At 34.2% G+C, this 23,225-nt stretch overlaps 1 protein-coding gene across 1 annotated transcript; it reads right to left on the bottom strand.

The window, feature by feature from the left end:
• Positions 1-2,044: 2,044 nt before the first annotated feature.
• Positions 2,045-15,383, bottom strand: LOC148284605 (uncharacterized). Its single transcript, XM_088237646.1, has 3 exons — positions 15,238-15,383; positions 6,753-9,076; positions 2,045-2,148 (listed from the first exon to the last, which is right to left on the bottom strand). Exons 1-3 carry the CDS (start codon positions 15,381-15,383, stop codon positions 2,045-2,047), a joined length of 2,574 nt encoding a protein of 857 aa, XP_088093772.1.
• Between the last annotated feature and the right edge of the window lie 7,842 nt (positions 15,384-23,225).

Raw genomic sequence — 23,225 nt, 5'->3', positions numbered from 1 at the left:
AGAATAGAATGACGAGTTGTTGGGTTTCTAAATAAAGTAGCAGAGAAAGAGGTGCTACGTGTCCACTCATTAATTAGCACTCCTAATGCCCAACTTCCTGCATAATATCCTCTTTATTTTACTTTCCCGAAGGTATTCTGACCGAGTGCCGCTAGTTAGCGGATAAAGAACTTTACAGAAAAAATGAGAACAAAATCAAAAATAATACATTTTGTCAGGTTCGTGCGAATGTTGTGAATCCTCAAAAAGTCCTTTAGCAGAGGAGGAAGACAACACTTAAAGATTTTTTTTAAATTAAATTAAATTTATTGTCTTTTATTTCTTTTAAAGTTTCTGCTCATTGTTTTTTTTTTAAATCTGAAAATACGTTTTTCCTTTTTAAAAATGTTTGTTTTTACGTTTGAGCATATTTTTTTTATTCTTATTTATTTGAATTCTTACCTTTTAATTACTTTTATATTATTTACATTTATTTAAATACGTTAGTAGTAGATATACAAAATTTAAAAATAACTTTTTTATCTTGATTTTATTTTATGTTTTTTTTTCTTCCTTTTTGCACTGAAAACAATTAATTGATAACTCTAGATCATAGAATTAAGATAAGATATAATAAACCTAATATGGAAACTTCACTAGTCCATTAGAATTGAATCTAACTCTATTTACTATAAAACTATGTAATTGTACTGTATGTTTCCTCAATAAAATAAAAAAATACATATGTATATACATTTGAAAAAACACTATAGTTTTGTGAAGGATAATATTAGTATACCTTTATTTAGATAAATACCCTTCAATAACTTACTTAAATGTCAGATATTAGAAACGTCACTTCGCATCATCCCAACTGACGCAATACAATTTATCTTTTATCTAATGATTTCTAAAACCTTATTTTATTTTGATTCAACGTGTTAAAATCTTAAAATAGTACAAAGATTAATTATTAAAATAATTTTCAAGAAACCCTCAACCTTCAATACGAAAAATAAACGGAAATTATTTTATGTCCATACAGTAGACACTATTTACAAAATTAATTCAACTATATAAATTTACAAAGAAGAAAAAATAAGCAAATTTCAGATGATTTAGTCACTCAGATACCAAATAATATCAAAACTCCTAAATTCCACACAAGTAACGGTCAAAATAGTTTTGTTTTCAAATGAATAAAAATTAAGCATTTGTATATGTTTTAGCAATTAGTAATGAGAAAATGTTTAAAAAGGCTATAAAAAAATGGATAGTGGAGCTAGGTAGAAGTAAAATGGATTGTCTCATTCGCCCATACCAATGCTGAATCAACTGCTCCACAACTGTATAGCTTATGTTAGGTTTTTGTTGTTTTTATTGTGTGTTTTGTAATATAAATAATATAGATGTACATAAATACCTTGTTTTTAAAACTGTCTGAATATTCGTTAATTATGTTTGTTTTTTAAGTGAGTCTTCTTTGTTTATTCTCAAATGTAATTTAAAAAACTAAATTGTTAAGTGTCCTCGGCACGGAAAACCCCAGTGAGGTCACATTATTTTTATTATTAATTATAGTTTGTAAGCGAAAAATATGAATAAATAAATAAATAAAAATACTTCTTGAACCAGATGGATTTATCAACAATATTTTGAGTTTGTTCAAATTTGTATTGTAACTTAAACCAGCCGATGACAGGTCATAAGCACTGTAGATGCCAAGACTTTTATGTTACCTTCTCTATATTGTTGACAATCTCCGTTGTAATTTTTTAATATGTTAAATGTTTATAAAATAACAAAAAAAAATATTAAATGTATTTTACTCAAAATGCGTTTTCAATGAGTAAACCTAAATGTAATAATATAATGCTATGTGTACATTGTATTTTATTTATTTATTTATTCATACAAATAAACATATTACAAAAAATAATAACGTACCCCTAACCACATGAGGCCAAGAGCCCTGTGTTGAGTTGGGATACAACATAATGGAAAGAAAGATATGTATTATACTTCAAATGCGTTTTCTTGTCGGCCTCGTCAGAGCGTTTGCCTGTCATGCAAAAGGTCTCGGGTTCGATTCCCGGCATGGTTGATATGAAATATTTATTTGAAAGGGTGTTTTCACATTAGAATATTTCATAGTCCCTGGACTGGTACCTGAAACGTAAAACTGATCATCTTACCTTCATGTAACAAAAATGATAAAGATACGCTGCGATCGGTGTACCGATGCAGTGTCCTATGCACCATTAGGTGCGGAAGGGGAATGATAATGGATGATGAAATGCGTTTTCAATGAGAAAACCTAAATGGCAACATGTGATAATATAATGCTGTGTATATATAGATAATATAAATGAACGATAATATATCATAGTTAGGAATTCTTTGTCTGGTCGCTCCATAATGACTGCGGTCACCCCAGATTTGACCACCCTCATTGACAAAATGAATGTGCATTCCGCATTTAAACTTTCAGAGAGAGGGCGACGAGCAGCTTACATCAAATGTGTTTGAAATAGCAATTAAGCACTCAATTACGGAGATTCGCCATTTAGCCACCTTGTAATTAAGCTGAATGACTTTTTTATGCACAAAAATATTCATTCAAACTTAAGGAGCTTTAAATTTTCAGTCATTGGATTTACTCATATTTAAAAGAAAAAAATATTTGAATTCTTTAGATTAACTTTTTTTTACTTTGGGACCATTCTTCTTTAGAACTGCGCTAGAAAATTTATATTGTTCATTTATTTTCCTTGTATTCATTAAGCGAATAAATTAATTAAATTAAAATGAGCTCCAAAAGTACATTAAAAAAAAAGACAATGGCGTAAATAATTTCCTAACTACTTTACCGTTTTTCGGCCGATACACGCGTTATTATTATTATTATTATTATGGATATCTTATACAGCGCCATTTTCGTAATATAATACCCCAAGAACGCTTTACAAAGTAATTATATAAAGAAATTAATTTAATTTCAACATTTTTCATTTGTAATTTAAGAAAAACAATGTACAATGTACGCGTTACATATATTATATTATTGTCTTTATGAAACTAAACATATTTTTATAACACACGTCACAAAACATAAGTACGCGACCTAGAACAACTGGTAACATCTTAATTCCAAAATTAAAAACAACTACGGCACAACCCAAGTATACTTACAGAGGAATATTTTTCCTCAATGAAGTAAACAAAGGAAATAAGGTGCACCCAGAAATACAACATATTTAAGAAAAAAGTACTTTTTTGTAAAGCACTGATTGAAAACATCGTATATTTTCTTATCTTTGTAATTTGTGCTTATGTTATACTGAAAATATATACTAATTAAAAATAAAATAAACACATTATTGTAAGACGTCACTTCCCGTTATATCCAACAAAATATAAACACTCGTACAGCAACAAAAATAACCTGTATTGTGCCATTTGTATCAACCTCCTTTGGTAAAAAACAATAAAATGTAATTGCTCCGTAAGTATTTAATGCCAAATATAAAATACTCAAAATGTAAACAAAATTTAAGAATAAAAATAGCGGCTCCTATAAATATTGTAACAAGAGTTTTTTGAAAAATATATGTAGATACGTACTACTTTACATATTCTTACACATATTACTTATATTCCTATGTATTACACCCCTTTATATTTGTTTTTTACTATAATATTTATGTTAAAGTAACATTATGTATTCTTAGCACATATGTATACTTTGTATTTTTATAATATCAATGATTAATTTCTTACATTTGATTAGCTATGCATTTATAAATAAGTAATTTTCGTTTTTTTTTTCTGTTATTGTTATATTTATTAGTTAATAACTACTTATACATTAAAAGATAAAAAATCTCCCTCTCAGAACAGGCTTAACCATGAAATACACGCAATAAATTTATAAAATAAAACAAAATAAATAAATACACAATAATTATTTTTTTACGTAATAGGAAACGTTAATATAAATAAACGTATCAAATTTATTTAAAATTTGCTTTATATTACATACTTATATTTTTTACTGAATAAACTAAAAAAAATATATTTCAATGTTTAAATTCTACCAGCAATTTAGGAAATAACGCAAATAAAGTAAAAAAGTTATTATGTGTCTAGGCAGATAACCATTACAGTTCTGAGTGTGAATAAGAACCAAAAACCTGCACGAGTGTTTGCTACTCTCAGGTAAAAGTCCTAAAAATGGAAATTGGATTGAGATAAGTCCACGTCGTTGGGTAGTAGATGGCTCGTTCGCCTACTATTATTCAATGGGAAGTCAGAGTTATCTTTGACTGTCTATAAAGAAAAACCGATATTTGTGTACGAAAATGAGTATATTTGTATGAACATTTAAAGTATCTTCATCGGTAACCTATAATCAAACATGTTTAGAAGAAAACAATGTATGCATATTCTGCTTTTCGTACAGAAAACTGAATTTAACTTCGTAGATAAAATTGGAGATAAATGTTATCTTCCCATTGTAATCGGGACCCTGGATGCTAAACTATTGGTTTAAACAGTGGTCCCTACTGCAATATTCCATACTTAAATCATAAAAGCGTAAAACTGATCACCTTATCTTCCATGTAACAAAAATGATCTAGATACGCTGGAATTGAAATGAAAATGCAGTGCCCTATGCACCAGTAGGTAATGATGAAGTCTATATGTACTTAATTATGTCATTTTCGCAATATTACCCGTTAGCTTTTCCTCCACCTAATTAACGATCAAAATGCTTTGGTGTAATAATTTAAGTGAACATTGCGTAACTATTAAATTTTTTGAAAAAAAAATATAGCGCGAGAAAAATATTAATATATATTTTTTTTAATTGCACCGCAACAGGCCAGGAAGCACAGTGGTGAATTACTTCACATATTTAATTTTTATGTTCTCACCAATAGAACCCCGAACCTTCCGTGTGTGAATCAAGCGTCATGACCACTATACCACAAAGGCCGCCAAAATTTTAATTGAAAATATCGACGCCAGCCAGCGCCAGCGAATATTAAACAGCTGTTTATACGTTGTGTTTTATTACTTTCTTTGGCAAACAAATTGAATGAAATCAATGTTGATATAACTTAAGAATGTTCAATTTTGTACACCGCGGCCCCGATTACAATGGGAAGTTAACATTTATCTTAAATTATATCTACAAAGTAAAACTGAGTTTTCTGTATATAAAGTAGAATGGCCACACAATTTTTTCTTCTGAACATGTTCAATTATATGTTACCGACGAAGATACTTTAAATGTTCATGCAAATATAATCATTTTCGTACACAAATATCGGTTTTTCTTTCAAGACAGTCGAAGATGAAATGTTATAGCAACAAAAACCCTTCAAGATGAAAATACCAATACTGTGCTTATTTCTAAAATCATAAAATATGCATCATAAATTTCACATACGTACTTAGCAAAAGATAATAAAATGAGTAAGTTCATTTATAATAAATTTAAGTGAATAATATTATAAAAAAATTAGTTACGTTTGGATAAAAACATCTGGGCTAAAAACATTTTATGAAAAAAATGTATGATATTTATCCTGATTAAGAGAAAACGCAGACTGACTTTTCTATGTACAAACGTTTTTTATTCTATTACGGCACTAGAGTAGTGTTTTTTTACTTTGTTAAATTGTTTCTTAAGAAAGCGTCTAGTTTTATCTGCCGTCTACGAACAGACACAAATGTGATAAAGAATTTTGAACAACGAGAAAGGTAGAGATACAGAAATTTTTATTCTGATACTCTTTTTAAAAAAAATAATAATCACACAATCAGTTTATTTCTTCGATTTTAGTTAGGCATAATCAATACGACGTGCAGTTGACGTTTTTGCACAATATCGGGGAGGCATCTCTCACCATCGTTCATCGAACTTCTCTTCCGTCGCATTTCCTCTTAAAATGGTTTGCGATAAAAAGTTTCTCGTGATTTAAAAACATCAATATTATTCTTTCCCACATCGGCGTCGGTACAGGAATCATTGTATCCTGTTAATGATAACATCAATGAAGAAATCGGGATGATTGGAAGAAAATCTGTTTTGCGCTTTGATGCATTCAGATGCCTTTAGTCTATTGGACAACTTGGATTTTAGTGGTAAACCTCGATCTTGGACAGATATTTGAGCGTACGTATGGGCGGTTCGCGGAGAAGGTTACGGGAAAGGGGAGGAAATCAAATATTTAAACTTTTTGTGGTTACAACACTCGCACCATCCTAGGCAATCTAGTGGTTTTGACCTCGAAAACATAGCAGGAATCTGTGTGACGGTTTCAGATATACTAAGAAGGGATAAAATATGATTGTTTTTTGTTAGAGGTTACTGTATTTTTAATTCAATAAAGGGATTCAAAAGTCTAGACATTTACAGGTCTTGGGTTCGATTCCCGACAAGTTTGGCATGAATTATTGTTTTTAAAACTTGTTTTTTCGCTACAATATTTTCTAGTCCCCAGACTGGCATCTAGAGCGCAAACTAGCCATTGTACAATATGACTTCTAATAAATTAAAAATTATAAATTGCAATTGATTGTACATATTAAAGTGTATCTTATCCTACACAACATTTGGTGCGAATAAGGAAATGTTTCAAATGAACTATCTTCGAGGCTTTTTTGTTGGGGTATTGTGTTGACAAAGAGGATCTGTCATCATTTAAAGCTAATTCGAGGGTTTACCGACTGTCGGAATGTAGGGAAACGGAGATTATAGTCACCTCTGAGGGCCTGCCTCGCGCGGCGGAGCTGCTCCTGCTGCAGACGCTGGATGAGCTGCAGCTGGCGCAGGTGCTGCGGAGAGAATACGGGCCCGCCGGCCTCCGCTACCAGAAGCCCCCCGGGACCGGCCAGTAGCCCCTGCTCGCGCAGGCTGCCGTCCGCGCGGAACAGTCCCGGGTCCTTGTAGCCCTCGGGCGGGCTGAGCGTCGGCTCGCCCTCCAGCCGCACCATTTCGTGCTGGCTGCACGTGCACACCCCTTCGTCACTCTCTTCGTCATATTGGCACTCTTCTCTGATGAGGATTATGTAGTCAGCCTCGAAAAATTCATTTCGGTTCTCGTTGAAAATAACTCTGTTTTTCTTCCCTTTCCGCGACGCCTTCTTCAACAGCGACTTGAGATTGCCGGCGTCCTTGTTGTGGCGGCGGTCGGCGCGCGCAGGCTGCTCGCCCCTCATGGCGTTGGCTGCGGTGTTGGCTGCCGTCTCCTCGTCCACGCTAGACGTCGACTCGGAGCTGTCCCACAGCTCGTCGTAGCATATCAGGGGTTCCTCGGCCGCGCCAGGGGGCAGCGACGGAAGACTCCCGGCGGTGAACTGGCAAGAACTACCGGCGAAGATATTCGCGTTCACTTTGAAGTACTCTTCGTTTGTAGCCCAGCGCTCTTGGCGTTCAAACTCTTCGAGTTCTCTAGTCTCGTCGTCACTGGCGGAGTCTTCTTCGAGTTGCTCGACTTCGTCTGTTACCTGCAGTAACCTCTTGGTAGGGCACTCGGAGATATCACCGCTTAATGATTCTGTGCAGTATTCGCTGATTTTTAACTCACGGTTGATTTCGCAATAGCCGTTGAGGTAATTATTGTTCCAATTTGAGAGTGATTTTTCGCAACCGTATTTTTTTTCACAATTATCGTCTACCTTCTCCTCGATGAAATACGTGGTATTTTCGAGTATGGCTTCCGATAAACTAGAAACGTTGTCGTCGGTGCGAGGGTCGAAGTATTCCGAGCTGTTGTTATAAGAAGATTCCGCTTCCTTGAACGAATCGACAGAGTTTTTTAATTTTTCTTCTAATCTTTTTAATCTAGAACTTATCTCGAAACTATTGAGAACCTTGCTGCTTAAAAAATCAGAAGTTTCGTTGTTTCGGTTTGAATCTAATACTTTGTTTTGATTTTGCAAAATTAAATTTATTTCACTTTTATCCGAAGTTAATTCGGATACACAATTTGAATGTATATTTGAATAATTTTCAGAAACTGTTTTTTCACAATGACACGAACAAATACAATTGTTTTCGTTACTTAAAATTTCTTCCCGCGTTGAAATCTGACTTTTAGTTTTCAATTCGCGTTCTGAGGAATCTGATATTAAACTGAGCAACGCAACGTGCTCGTCTTGAGACTCGAGAATATTATGTCCAGAAAATAGGGGGGATTCATGTGACGAATTATTATCAGAGTCACGATTCACTATTTGGATCTTATTACCGTGCGCGCTATCAGACGCATCTGTTTCATTCAACTTTATTTCTTTTTGAATAATCCGCGAGTGAGTATCACTTCCGTCCAACTTATCGGCTTCGCGGATAAACTTCTCCGCTGAAGATTTCTGATCGGGGTTCCCGGGAGACTCGCGAGGAGTTCGAAGCACGCAGGGGCACGACTCGTGGAGTGACAATATTTTGTTTGCGAAAGTTTGTCGAGTATAGGAGTCGGGAGCGGAGAGATCGAGCAGCAAGCACGGTCCAGCCGGCGCGACCCTTAGCAGCACACAGCGGCCGCGCAGCGGAACTACCCGAGGGGTACGGTGGCGGATCGATCGCCGGCGCGCGTCCCGCCACTTTCCACCGACTTTTCGCGCCGGCGCGCGAACTTCCCGAAACTTTTCCCCGCCGGAAACTTTTTCAAATTTATCGGACAACATTTTGTTCGCGAGACTTTCGCGCGGCTCTTTTTCGTCTATTAAATCTGGTAGTCCACTCGCCACGCTGTCGCCGTTCATTTTGTTGCGTCTACTGTTAGTGACGAATCCACTTTTATACACTTCACTCGCGCGTGGAAGTTCACACTTGTAGATTTCGTGTCCGGCCTCGCTGGTGAGGTCCACCGCGTCCCCGGTAGAGTTCATGGCGAGCGCGAGCGGCAGTCTCGACGCGCGGTCTCCGCCACACTGCGGGCCCTCCGCCGTCGCCGGTGGCGGGGCCCCGCCCACCGCCGACCTGCGCCACTCGATGTCGCTTCTTCGCCACTCTCTCCGGCCGACCGTGACGTTGCATGTACTATCGCCATTCGGGGACTCGACTCCCGAACCCGTCTCCCCGTGTCTGCACAAGTAAGGAGAAGGAGGAAACGATAAAGATTTCATTTTAATATTTGACGATTTGCCTAATGCATCCTTCAATGAACAAAATCTTTTCTCGCGGCATGCAAGCGGGTTATTGAAAGTTCGTCTACCGGTTTTCTTTACCTTGCATTTCGTAGAAAGTAACTGAAAATAGCTTATTTTGCGAGATATTCTTATAATAGTTTGGGCATCCTTTAGAACGTCATTAATTATATTTGTCGCGATGCTTTCGATCAAAAGTTTTTTTTCATTTTCTCTACTATTATCTTTTTCTTCTAAACGAGTTGTAATACAATCGAACTGACTAAACGATTTTCCTTTGCCTTCGATTTCATTTGACTTGCGGTAAGCCAAATCATATTGCTGTTTAATTTCAATTTCACCCGAAATACTGGGGTCCTTTAGGTCTACCCAAAACGCTTCGAATTGCCTTCGTCTTCCGCCTTTGTACGAATTGTATTTATTTTGAACGTTGTTGAAAAAACTGGAAAGGAATGGAAATAAAGATGGTCCGAATGCAGCAGGGTATTGATAGTCATTAGGTTGTTCGTATTTTTCAGGAGTATGGTTCTCTGAGACAACGTAAGTACCTGATTGGTCTTCTGATGCGAGACTATAACGAACTTCAGTTTGTATTTCGCTTACTTCTTTGAAAACTTCAAGCATTTGGGCGACAGTTTTTAAGTTAGAAAGGATACGATCGTCTGCATGTTGATTCACCAAATGTCTCTCACTATTAGAACAAGAATCGTCGACGAACTTATCTGCCATGACTTGTCACCCCATGTGCGCGGCTATCAGATAGTAGGAAGGTTCCTAGTGAACTGAGGGTAAGATCTAGTTCGTGATAGCTCCTGGTACGAAAGGAGAACCGCCCGTACCAACCCAGTGGATGTGGAAGGCTAAGCTCCGCTCATTTTAATAAATACTGCATACGTATTTTTTATTCACTTTAAATCGTCATCCAACAATTTGCCAAAAAAAAAAAAAGCACTGCATAATTTTAATTTATTGCAACACATAGAGAAAACATTTTCGAGAAGGGGATATAGAAGTCTGGGCATATGACATGTCATACACTAACTGTGGTCATGTGGGCAATAATGTTGGTGAGATTCTACATAGTAATTTTTAATTGATTCTGTAATATAATTATCTTTTTAAAATCGCGAACAAAAAGTCTAGTAGATTTTACAAAAAAAATTGCTTAACGTGGTACTAAACGTGACCAATAACCATACTAAATACCCATTTATTTATATAAAGAACGGTGAACAGCTGAACCCGGCAATGCTTTGCTATTACAATTTTTGAGGAAATACTAGTGTTTAGATTAAATAAACACAATCGAAAGTTTGATATCAATTATTGTATTTAGTTTAAATTAGATATTATCATTGTGTTTCGGATTACATATGCGATGACAGAGAATTTTGAAAAATTGATATTTGAACATTGTTTTTCCTCTCCGATACTATGCGGAAAAGACAACTGCATGTCAGATTTTTTATGCCTAACGAAAATAGACAAAATCGACGGTCCGTTGTCCCGTTTTCCGCACCTCAAAACCTAACCGATTTCATGATTTTTTTTTAGACAGAGTATCAAAATGAAAATTTCTGTTGCAGCGTGTTTTGCGTTTACAAAAATAGTTATCATATTCGCATATCGTGTTTTAAAGTTTGTAAAAAACTTTCGGATAAACGTAAAAAAAGATGGGGTAACTTTTCATTTGTAAGTAGGTACCTTGGTGGAATCCTCGGTAGGTTCTTGATTAAATTCCAAAACTTAAAATCATTAATATTTGAATTTCGAGTTTTTTTCGTAAATGTCAAGCTGCTTTTTTTATCGGCACTTAATGTAAAAATACGATTTTCAAAAATGCATTCATGTCATTTAATATTATCTTAGCATTACCGAAAATTCAGTAAAAGAGAAATAAATGGGTAGAAGTTATAAGTAAACAATCCTACCTAAATAATGAATGGGATACATAAAAACGAATATTGTTTGTAAACACAATCTTTTTTTATACACAAGAAATAACATCATCCCAAGTTTTTAGTGTTTTTTTCTATTTATTAGATTATAGATTTTAAGCGCTATAAACACACTCATGGTATAGGTCATCATTTTGCAAAAAAAACGCACGTAAATCGGTAGAGTAGTAATTTAGTCTATCAAGGACATACATACGACTATTACATTTTATATGTATAGAAAAAGATAATAATGATATATTTACAAATCTTTTAAAATCAGATAAACCGATAGACTGCAGGCAAAATTTAAAAAAGATGATTAAGTAGAGTTGCGTTTTTTGCATAGTTAGTCAACTAACAAAGAACATGATAATAAATTAAAAGAAGAATATTTAGTTTTAAGTATAATGAACTTGATTTAGAGTCCTTATTATTAAAACAATAATGTTATAACATATATGAATGTATAATAGAAAAAAAAATAAGTAAAAATATACATATGAAGTAAAAAAGGAAGGATGAAAGCTGTTGAAATGCGATCTCTTGGACGAACGCATGGAAAATCGATTTATGACAGGGTTACGAATTATGAAATCAGAGGAGAATGAAAATCGGAGACATGTATAATGAGAAGTTTAGTGTTACGGGAAATTGGATGCAAAAATGTTTTCGTACGGGCGGTAAAAATTAGAGCATTTCATTTTACGGCGAAATTTCTTGAAAATGTAGGTATATAATTTTTTTTTTTTTAATAAAAACGAACTTCTGTGAAAGTCGAAAAATCGAACCAATGATAGATTTCCTGTTTATCCATCAATCAACAGAACTCATACCATGAACTTATGTCACATGCGGAGTGATTTCAAAATGACGAAACATTAAAAATCATAGCGCTGATAACACGAGACATCAAAACCTGTTTCTTTATTGCTTAGTTTGAGGGTCAATTAACTGATAAATGAAAAACGCCCAACTTCCTCAGAGATAACATAAAGAATGGATCACATAAAGGGTTGAATGATGAAAGAATGGTACAACAGATACTTGTATATGGCGAAGATGAATGTTAACTTAGGAAGGGGACGGCCAAAACGACGTAAAATGACCAGATCAACCAAAATCTCAAGTCCGGTTATAAGGATATAAAATATACATATGACATGATATATGAATGCGTAAGGAACTAGTATATCAGGACACGTGCATGTGGCGTTCATCCTTTCTCCCTAGCCCTACGAAGAAATGGCGCGGAGTCGAATTCAGTTTAAACAATAATGATGTTCTACAACTTTGTCATGTTTTCTTGTTTTTAATAAATATTTTCCAAGTTTTTTGTAAAAAAATATTATGCAGTTATTGCGCGGTGACGCTGCATTGCTACGTTCTATATATACATATATATATATACATTATACCGACCTACTACTATAGGTTATCAATTAAGTTGATATTATTTTGCACGCGATTCGCCCACGTTCTTTAGGCCACGGAAGCCTAAGGTAATAAATTTCCATATTTTAATAATATTCTTTGTTCTTGTCAAAATACAACCCCTGCAGTGTTTTCGTGTACTTTTGATAACATTATTTCAATTTAAACTGCGCATTATGAGCTTAAGTATTATTATACGAGTATCTATGTACATATTTCCACACACAACAAGCTAAGAGTTTAAGTAAAAAAAGATTTTAAATTATCTAGAAAAACATATACCTAGTCCTTCGTGTTTAATATTGAAATATGTGCCAACATTGATTTGAGTTTGTCCAAACTTTTGTAGAAAAAAGCTGAATTCAACTCCCTGGGAGCTGTTAATATTAACATATGGCAACAGAGATGGAGAACATTTCAGAGAAAGGATATATCTGTAGGGCTTATGACCTGTCATTGTCTCGTTTAAGTGGCCATTTTACCAACTGAGTAAAATTCACTATTTTGCCTATAAGTCCAGTAGATGCCTAGACTTCTATATCTCTTCTCTAAAATGTTTTCCATCTCTGTTGCAATATGTTTTTTAAAAATATGTTTTATCCGTACTAATATTATAAATGCGAAAATGTTTGTCTGTTCGTTTGTGTTTCCTTCACGTTGAAACGGAGCAACCGATCAACGTGATTTGTGTAAAGAAATACCCGAAGAGCTGAGAAGTGTCTCAGGCTACTTTATATCACGAAAAAAATGTTTACTCTCTCGGGAAAATTCTTAGTGGAAAGATGAATTATTCTCTCACGTCGCAACGCAGCAACCGATTGACGTGATTTTTTGTATAAGATTAGCAGAAGAGCTAAAAAATTTAAAAAACTACTTTTCATCCCAAAAAAATCAATCTTTTGGAAAAATTCTTGGTGGAAAAATAAATATGGAATAATGATGCCATGTCGCCATAGACTAACGGATTATAGTATTTTTTGCATGGCGATAGTTGGGGAACTGGCAATTGGTACAGGGTACTTTTTATCCCGAAAAAATATATGATTCCATCGGGAAAATTCGTACTGTTAAACAACAAAAATAATGTTGTGAGCGAAGCAGCGGGTAAAATCTATTTCAAATAATTTATAATAAGACCAATTAAAATTTCATAATTTTAGTAAACAATGTAAATATTACATGTCGCTGCCCTAGTTCTTGTATGTTCCATAGACCATTTTTAGAAAAATTGAGTTATGAATGCCAATATGTCCATTAAAGAATTATTATTTTTCCGTTATTAAATAATATTTTTAGCATTTTTTGGGTCCCAATCTCCACTTACGAATTTAACTTGGTATTAGACTTTGAAAACAAAAAAAATGTGTCTTGTAAAATTTGCAAAATGGTATATTGAACAAACAAGAACTAGGGCAGCGATGCAACAATAATTTCTAAAATGAAAAAAAAGAATTGCTAACCTTATATATGAAGGTAATTTTATTTTCCAGAATAAACAAAACAAATAATATCACATGGTCCGAATACACAAACTGTGTCATCCATACATACGTTCACATTAGAGATGCGTGTTTCAGTTATTTGATAAGAGCAGCAACATTTATTGTTTTATTTTTTTTTTTTGTGAAACCGTTTCAAAGATACACCAAACGGTGTAGAGTGGGCAAGACTAGCTGGCAACAGATTTTTATTGAACTGGAATCTCAGTCACGAGCAAGGCAAAGGTTAAATAAAATATCAACGCCTTGGGGGAATGGTAGTGATCTCTTAAAATCTTAAAAGATATGTCGCTATCCTCCCCTTCCAGGATAGGATGCCAGGTTTTCATCCCTTGCTTATTGACCCGCGACTCCCCAAGCAAGGCAAAAGTTGATCCTAGGGGGGTTTTACAAAACAGTTTAATTTGTGAAACAGTATCCCGAAATTTAAGTTTTGCACGAACAGTAATAGTTTAATTTAATTTTGTGAAACTGTTCCAGTTGTTTCCGGAGAATAGCTATTTTAAATAACTATCTCATTTCTAGTTTACCGCCTCTAATATACACACATGCACAATTGCACAGATGTTCTTTATTATTGTAATTCTTAACAGTATCGAGGTTGACTAAAAATCACATTTCAATTTCAACGAATCTCACATTAATATCATTTTTAAGAATGGTTGACGCTTTAATTTATTTTGTTTGATAGACCAATTATTGGAAGCGGTTATTATAACCGCTTCCATCGCTCTCGCGTCATCGTTAGACTGAAATGATTTTTAAAGAAGTTTTAACTATATATCAATATATCATCATCATCATACCTCTATTCCCACCCAATGTTGCATAGGACACTACATTAGAACACTGTTACCTGTAACGAGAATCTGTTACATGTACGTAAGGTTATCAGTCTTACGCTTCAAGTACCATACCAGGGACAGCTTGCCCACCATATACCGCACACCGCATCTGAGGACATAAGTCTCCTTGGCGGTGCTGACATATATTGAAAAAATATTTTGACTAGAAAGTTGTCTAGAGACATTTTTATTGCCTACGCTTCAAAATTTGCTGAAAATGAGACACAGCATTATCATTAAATACATTAGTAGAACGCATGGCCACCTCCTTATTAGGGTGACGCTTCTCAAAGTACGATGCAACAGTTTCTCATGCTTTCAGCATTTCTCTTATTGCGCCAGAAAATTGTTGCTCAGCTGCTTCCTCCTCCTCGACTAACAAACTCTCCTCCGCTGGTGTATGTGCGTACGCGCGCAAGATCAGCCACGCTCACACCTTGTTCTCGCTTTTCAATAATTTTACGTTTCACTTCTAGAGTTATTTTTATTCTCTTGCGGCTGTCTCCTTGTGGCTTTTTCTTCGGGGACATTTCTGCGAGGGTTATTAAACTTTGCCCAAAAATAAGCAATTAATGTCTGGACACAAGTTTGTAAAAATGCACTATCGTGCTAACTGGCGCGGAAGTTCCGGCTCACATGTGAGCGACGCGAAGATGGGACTTCCCCTTTCTGCGTCACTCGTTATGCAAAATGTCGTTCGTTAAGGGAGCATTTTTTTCAAAACCTGTTTTGCTCGATATGCAAATTACACGTTATGAGAGGTTCCACTCTACTATGATTCATGGGTGTTTTAAAAAAATATAACAAGATTTTTAAAAACCTGAATGAGTTCCGGTAGCATTTGATATTTAATTTATCTCAGTCTACGACTTATTGGGGCTGGGCTGAGAGGCTAAACGTATTATAAATTAGGTAGATGCATTATTTCATTCACAATAGTGGTCAAGTTCATACTTCCCCTAACTGTTACTAAAAACGAAACAGGATAGGCGGAAGTCTCCACTTCCGCTCGTCACAGATGCGTAATTTTACACAATAGGCGTGACGTTAGGTCGAAGATAATATTATAAAAATAAAGTATAAACAATCACACTTAATACGAAATGATATCGAGTAAAGTCGGTTAGTAAGAACGTACCCACTCAAACATGAAGAGAAAACTAACAAATTTTTAAAAATCCTTGCGTAATTTTATATTCCTATATTTTTGGTCCAAGGTTCAATTCCTGACAGTGTAGACGTTTAACGTTGACTTTAAAGGTTGGTGAAACTGCAATATTTCACCGTTCTGGACTGATTGCCTTACCTGTATTTAACAGATTATATTCAGTTTACCAAAACAGTGCCCTATGCTCCAAAGGGCGATATAAGGGAAATAATAATGATAAACTTTATATTTTTGACTAGGGACATTTTTTTCTTTTGAAAATAGTAATGTCATTAATCGAATATATTATAATAAGATTTATTGTGCGAATGTAGATTGATGCAGAAAACAGAGAGGCCGGGAAACACATGGCATGCTCAAATCCAACATTGGTTTAAATGCAGAATTTTTAATTATTTTTATTTAGTAAAACATACAGCAAAATTCACATATTTTTTAGTACATATACAAAAGTAACTTCATTCTAATGAACCAGTGAATATTATATTACAAACTATTAATTAACCATATTTATTATCTCTATAATTTCAAGAATAATATTTTTCTCTTTTCTTTTCTTTAAAAACAATAATCATTTTCTTAATCTTTATTATTACTCAAATTTGTATAATTAAGCTAAACAATACCACAATACTAAAAGTAGTATAGTAGTACAAGATTTTAATAAAACAACATAAGGGGTGGTATTATGAAAGGAAAATCGCATTTTTAATGCGTTTATACGAACTAAATACACGCTAACAGAGCGATCCTTCGCCCGCAAATCTGTTCAGAATACCAGCCTTAAAGTAATATGAAATGTTATATGATCAGATGTATAAGCTAGCGCATTATTACTCTGAGGTAAAATGTAATGCAACAGAAAAAAAGGATGAGTACTTTTTATAATAAATTCAATGGGACCTATGTTCCAAGGTTTTCAATACATTGTTTTTAAAGACTTGTAGTTCTGTGTGATACACATCTGTGTGGTTGAAAAAAGCTGTTAAAATTTGAATACGGTCAATATAAAAACGAATTTTGTATTAACGTTGGTTATTCGAAAGCTTGGGTGATTTCGTAAGGCGCGAGATGGACAGTTAATTTGGATTTTATTTAGGAGCTGGGACGAATTAACTTGGCTATTTACACTTTTATAAAGGAAAGAGAGATCAATTACTGTTCTCCTTTTTCCAAGATTAGTGAGCTTGCGATAATTTGCAGATAAGTAAGAGCATCGGAAATTCATGTTTTAAAAAAATATTTTGAACTTTCTCCAGTCTGTCGATATTCGTTCATTATTTCATGTCCGCTCCCTAGTTGGAGCATATGGTGTCCACAAAGATCCTCCAAGCATCTCCGTACATCTGCCAGCTCCCGTGCATCCACCCAAGCCAGGTTCGCGTCCCGTAGTTCTGGCACAAACTGCCGACAAACAGTCAGCAGCGGACGTCGAGGACGTCGAGAACCTGATGCCTTGTAAAGTAGGCAAGCGTGGTTAAGGCTCTCAGGGGGCATCCGCAGCATAGCCAAGCCAGCCGTATCACCTCCGCTTGATGGCAGTTGTCACCGGAGTTTGCTGCGTCCGTTCTCTTATTACTTAATCCCTAACAAAGTCAAACCACCGCACACCTAAGATTCTTCTGAGACACCTATTCTCAAAACTCAGAATTTTGCTGCTTTGGGCCCTAGTGAGGTGTACGATTCGCATCCGTAGAGGAGAATAGGTGTTATGCAGGCGTTATATAGGCGGCATTTGGTTTTCACTGAGTAAATATCCGCTCTCCAGACAACCTTCATACTGTTGAATGTGGCGCCTGCTATTCTTAACCGCACTCCTAGTTCTTTTTGAAAGCTGCCATTTTCCGTAACCTATTCTCCCAGGTATTTGAAACTCTCGACCCTTTCGATGACTTGATTTGACATTTTGTCAGGGGATTTTGGGCATGAAGGTATGAAGTGTTACACAGTACATGGGTTTTTGCAATATTGATTTTTAATATTATAATAAAGGATATTTGTCGATCTAGTAGAATTAACTTCCTTGAGATAAAGTCCATGAGGATTATAAAAAGGAACGGTGCAAGGACACAACCTTCACGAACTCCGGTGGTGACCTCAAACCAATCTGTGACAATGTCGTTGATTCTGATTCGGCATTCGCTATTTGAATGAAGTGATTTGATCAATTCGACTGTCAATATAAGTAACATAATATTATGTTGTGCACAATATTATTGTTGATTCCAAATGATAGATGCAAATTCTAGGTGAATTCTTGCATAATTGCATTAGAGGTTTTTTATTGTTAGTTCATTTTTAAAGAGCTTAGATACCCGTATGGTGACACCTAACATTTTATAGGTTTTTATAAATGGTCAATGACGCACAAGTAATAGACACGTCACAAGCGCAAAGAAAACGGCATTTCAATTTGTGGGCAATAGCTTTCCGTGCCTTCATTCTCTAACGGACTTACATCGTGATCAGACACGAAACGTGACGCTACGCAGAAATATGTCGTCGTCTATTTTTTTTTTTATTTCAAAATACAAAAATGTACAAAAACACAATTGTATTCCCATAAGTTAGCAAACTCATTCTGGGATTGATACAATTAAAGATTATCAGATAAAAATAAAATTACATTTAGTTGAACATAATTAAAACAAAAATGGACATATCTCGGAGACCTTTTTAAAAACAAATTATAATATATTATTTTAACATTAAATCACATGGGTCAAGGGTTATGATGAGAAAATGGTTCAATACAGATGAGATATATCGAATATGGCATACGTCGCTAATATGTTGTTTATCATAAACTAACAAAGAACGCACCCCCTTCTCTACCGACCGATCAAAACATGTTAGTTCACGCCCGGATGCCAGACGCACCACAAGCGTCAGAGACATTGATTAATTGATTACGTTTTTGTGCCATTCCAATTAGATATTTATTGACTCTGTGTGGCTGTGATGTGACACTAGTCGACATAGGATACAAGACTTGATATACTTATCTCTCTTATTATTTTAAATGGTGAACTCGTATTTTTTTAAATCTTCAAATGGAAATTTTTACACTATATAAGTAAAATTTATGCAACTATGTTGTTAATACAAAAATTATTTATCCTTGCTACGCGAAGAATGAATGTCCGCTAATTCAGCAACACATCTGTATAAGAGAGAGCACGAAGATCAACTCATCACTAGGAAAACAGAGACGTTGTTCTGTGGCGGGTGTTGTGTATAACGTATTCAGTTTACAGTCGGTTGATGACGGTGATGGGGATGCACGTGCGTAATATGAGACGCGTATTTATGATTTTTAATTTATTTTGCAATAACAGGGCTAAATTATATGTTTATTTGCATAAATTATGGAAAAGGAATTATTAAAAGTATGTCTCCATGTTTTTTTTTTCATTCAATTGTCTGAACTTTAGAATATCCCGTATTTTACTTGTGGTAACACGATGTTACATCACCGCGCGCAAAAGGATTATTTACCACAGTTTTTTCTCCGCAAAATTATCATCTTTTACTGATCAACCATATCATAGTCAAAATTTTATGTTTTGTTGCTAACAGGCAGTCTCTTCAGCCGGAATAGAAAGAGGCACGTAATCGTCTTTATCTTTGATGTTCTTAAGTTCGTATTATTAGTCCGGTGATGATGACTCGCTAAACTGCATTCTCTGAACAAACTCTTTTGTTTCCTTTCAAAGTAGACTTTTGAGTGGCATGCTAAGTATTTCATCGTCACTCGGGGCTTTAAGCTAGAGTTTCCTAGGACAGCGGTGCCCGTATTTTAACGGCCGTAGTGAACGGTGATGCGGTGGATAGCCGTCGTAACGTCGACTAGAGAGTGGTTTCCTAGGGAAACGGTGTTAAATGGTGTCGATAACACCGTTTTCCTAGGAAACCACTCTCTAGTCGACGTTACGACGGCTATCCACCGCATCACCGTTCACTACGGCCGTTAAAATACGGGCACCGCTGTCCTAGGAAACCCTAGCTTTAGTAGCTACCAGGATTTTATAAATAAATCAGTAGTGCGGTCGTATTTGTGCGTCGCTGCGAAATACGTCGTCACAAAGAAACTGCCAATTCTGCAGCCAACGTCAATCTTTTTTCTTCTAATTTGTGATCCAACGAATCCCGCGGGATCCGGCGCACGCGATTTCGCTCCGAGCGAGATCAGAACATGAATCAGAACATCCCGGTATACCAAGATTGGAAGCCCCAACGCAGCGATCGGCAATAGGGAAATTTAACATTTTTTAAAAACCGTTTTAAAGTAATAAAGGTCTATGAAATACAGTCCAGTACAAATTTTAAAAAAATACCACTCGTACTTATTTGTAGCATAAAAAATATTTTTAAATTTGTAATTTTGAATTCCCACAAATATGGTTTGCATTGGCCACGCCCCTAATAGGTCATGATTCATTTTCATTTTTAACTTTGTTCCAAACCATTCAAATCGTTACGAATATTGACGTCACACGCCAAACATGTCGCGTTTTTCTAGTAAGATCTTTTTTTTCAATTTCTTTTTTAAAGTTATATATGAAAACATTTCTCCACAACATCTATATTGATTTAAAAATACAAAAATCCATTTCATATGTTTTTATCGGCATTCGTAGAACGTGATATTTCCCTATTGGGGGCCCGCGGGCGAGATCCGGCCCTCGAAGTGCTTCCTTCTGGCTCTGCGGGTTCTTGTTCAGTTTCTGGACATCAGCCCGGTCGCGGCCGTCGATCAAAGATTTCACTTTATTTTGTCGAAAATATGAATATTCAGGGTAACAAGTGTTGTAGTCTTGCAATGCCGTATCAAATTGTTTTCTTGCATCACAGCAATTCTTTAACTATTTTTGATCAGTTGTGTTTGGCTGCATGCACACGAGGGTACAAGTGATGTCGACGGTCGCAAAACTAATTGCCGGCAGTAAATTTAAAATGCAAAGTTGACAACCAAATTAAATAGATGGCAGTAAACATCTACTTGCGATTAGCTATTAGCCCTTAGTAAATTTATCAAAATCGATATAATTTATCTAATTCTAGTAAGAAAATAATTATTATTTTGGTTATATGATTTAACATTTTCATATGATATACTATAAAATAATCAGTGTTGAGTCAGGATTTACTTATTTGAACTGGGATATAATGAAAATAACACATTAGGTATTTATTACATTTAAATTAACATATCAGTAATGACAACCTGTAAACTTCTATATTCCGTTCTCAAAAATATTGTCCACCTCTGTTGCACCTAATATGATTTTATAGTAAGAATGAAGAATTTAAAAAAAATATGTTTTGTTTTTTGCTTTTGTACCTTTTTTTATTATTTGAAATTTATTTATGTATAAACCCTTACGGATTACACTAATTTAATTATAATTTTTATTTTTTAAATTCATATTCTATAGTTAATGATAATATTTTAAACATCTTTAGTAAAGGTTGTCCAAGTCTTTTGTTTAGTTTTGTCTGGTAGTTTATTGTATAATTTCAATCCTTGATTTATTAGTCTCGATTTAGAATGTAATAATATATCATATTATGATATTCTCATATTGTGTCAAGTTTAACTACGTCTACAATTACATCAGTGACCTATTTATGAATAAGTTCTAAGGATTCTAGTTGAAAGAGATCAGTTACATAAATTATTTTGTGATAAACTTTGATTATTTGTTCAATTTTCTAATAGGAAATATTTTATGAATATGTTAATTTATTTTGTATTTATGTAATGAGATTCTTAAGTACGTTTCTGTGAATTTCACTAATATTTTTAAAAAAAATATATAACGTGGAAGTACACTGGTATTTTTTATTTGTTAAATAAACTATCAAACCATGCCAACTTTAAAAAAAAAAAAATTATGTATCATATATGCGCTGGTTTTTTTAATTTTTGTAATATTGAAATTTCTCCACCTGTGACGTCACTAGTTCTCTTCGGTGAGTTCTGCTGGATAGCGGGTTGGCTTCTCATAAACCGGAAATCTATCATAATACTCTGACATTGGTTAATTCGGTAGAACTAGTGACGTCGTTTAAAGTAGTTATTTTTTCATACATTTGTGAGAAACTTCGCCATACAATTAAATGCTCTAATTTTCTATGTAAGAAAATATTGTTTATATCTGATTCCCTTAGTATTGAACTACTTCATTAAGTAGGGTAGGCGGAAGGCAGTGATTAAATGCCTACGTGGAGTATTTGGGAAAGGAATTGAAGTAAAATGCACATAATTCATTATGCTTCACTTTATTAGTAAGTATTTACACAAATCACAAAAATATATATATTTTCTGAAGTACAATTCTTTTAACAACTACATACATATATGTTACAATGGACCGAATAATTAATAAAAATAATAGCAAATATTAAATATGTAATTGAGAATTAGTGATTAGTAAATTAAAAGTAGATATCATACTATGGCGTTTGTATAAACTAACATAATGAAATTTAATATTGCCAATACCAAACGATTACAGTCTTATAGTGACTACTATTATTTATTAAGCTAAAACTAAATCAGTAAAGACTTCCGATAATGATATACATATTGAATTAATTTCTGAATGAAAACATAGATAGTTTACAATTCAAGTGAGGCAAATATTAATATATTATTATGAATGTGTATATGCATAGATTTTTTGATAATAAATCCTTGACTAATGTTATAAATAAACAATAAATTATGTTTTTTTTTAAAAATAAACTACAACCAACATTACAGTAAATTATTATGTTCAAAGAAAGGAAAACAAAAAGCAGATTTTGTAAAAATAAACAATAATAACACTAACCATAAAATATATATTTTTAAACATAACATGTTTATAGATTCTTATAATTTTCGGTATTCCACATACATACTGCTTGGTTAATAATTTTAAAGGCATATTTTGCAATTCACAAAAAAATGATAAAATTATTTTGGTAAGAAACAGAAAATACTATGATTTATACTTCGGTAGCACACATTTTCTGAATGGAAAACATAAATAATATTATTATGGCTAACCAGTGCCAAAGACGAACAAGTTTTCAAGAGGTCAGAGAAGAAATTCTGATCCAATATGCAAAAATTTTAAATATACACACTTAATATAGTATTTAATTCATATACATATAATGTGTGCACACAATATTTTATTTTAATAAGAAGATT

This window comes from Micrasema longulum, unplaced genomic scaffold (genome assembly GCF_059751315.1).
Source record: "Micrasema longulum isolate JH-2025_06_02 unplaced genomic scaffold, ASM5975131v1 h1tg000107l, whole genome shotgun sequence".
Taxonomy (NCBI): Eukaryota; Metazoa; Arthropoda; class Insecta; order Trichoptera; family Brachycentridae; genus Micrasema; species Micrasema longulum.
Note: the sequence above shows the minus strand (reverse complement) of the source record. Positions and strands in the feature narration are given on the sequence as shown.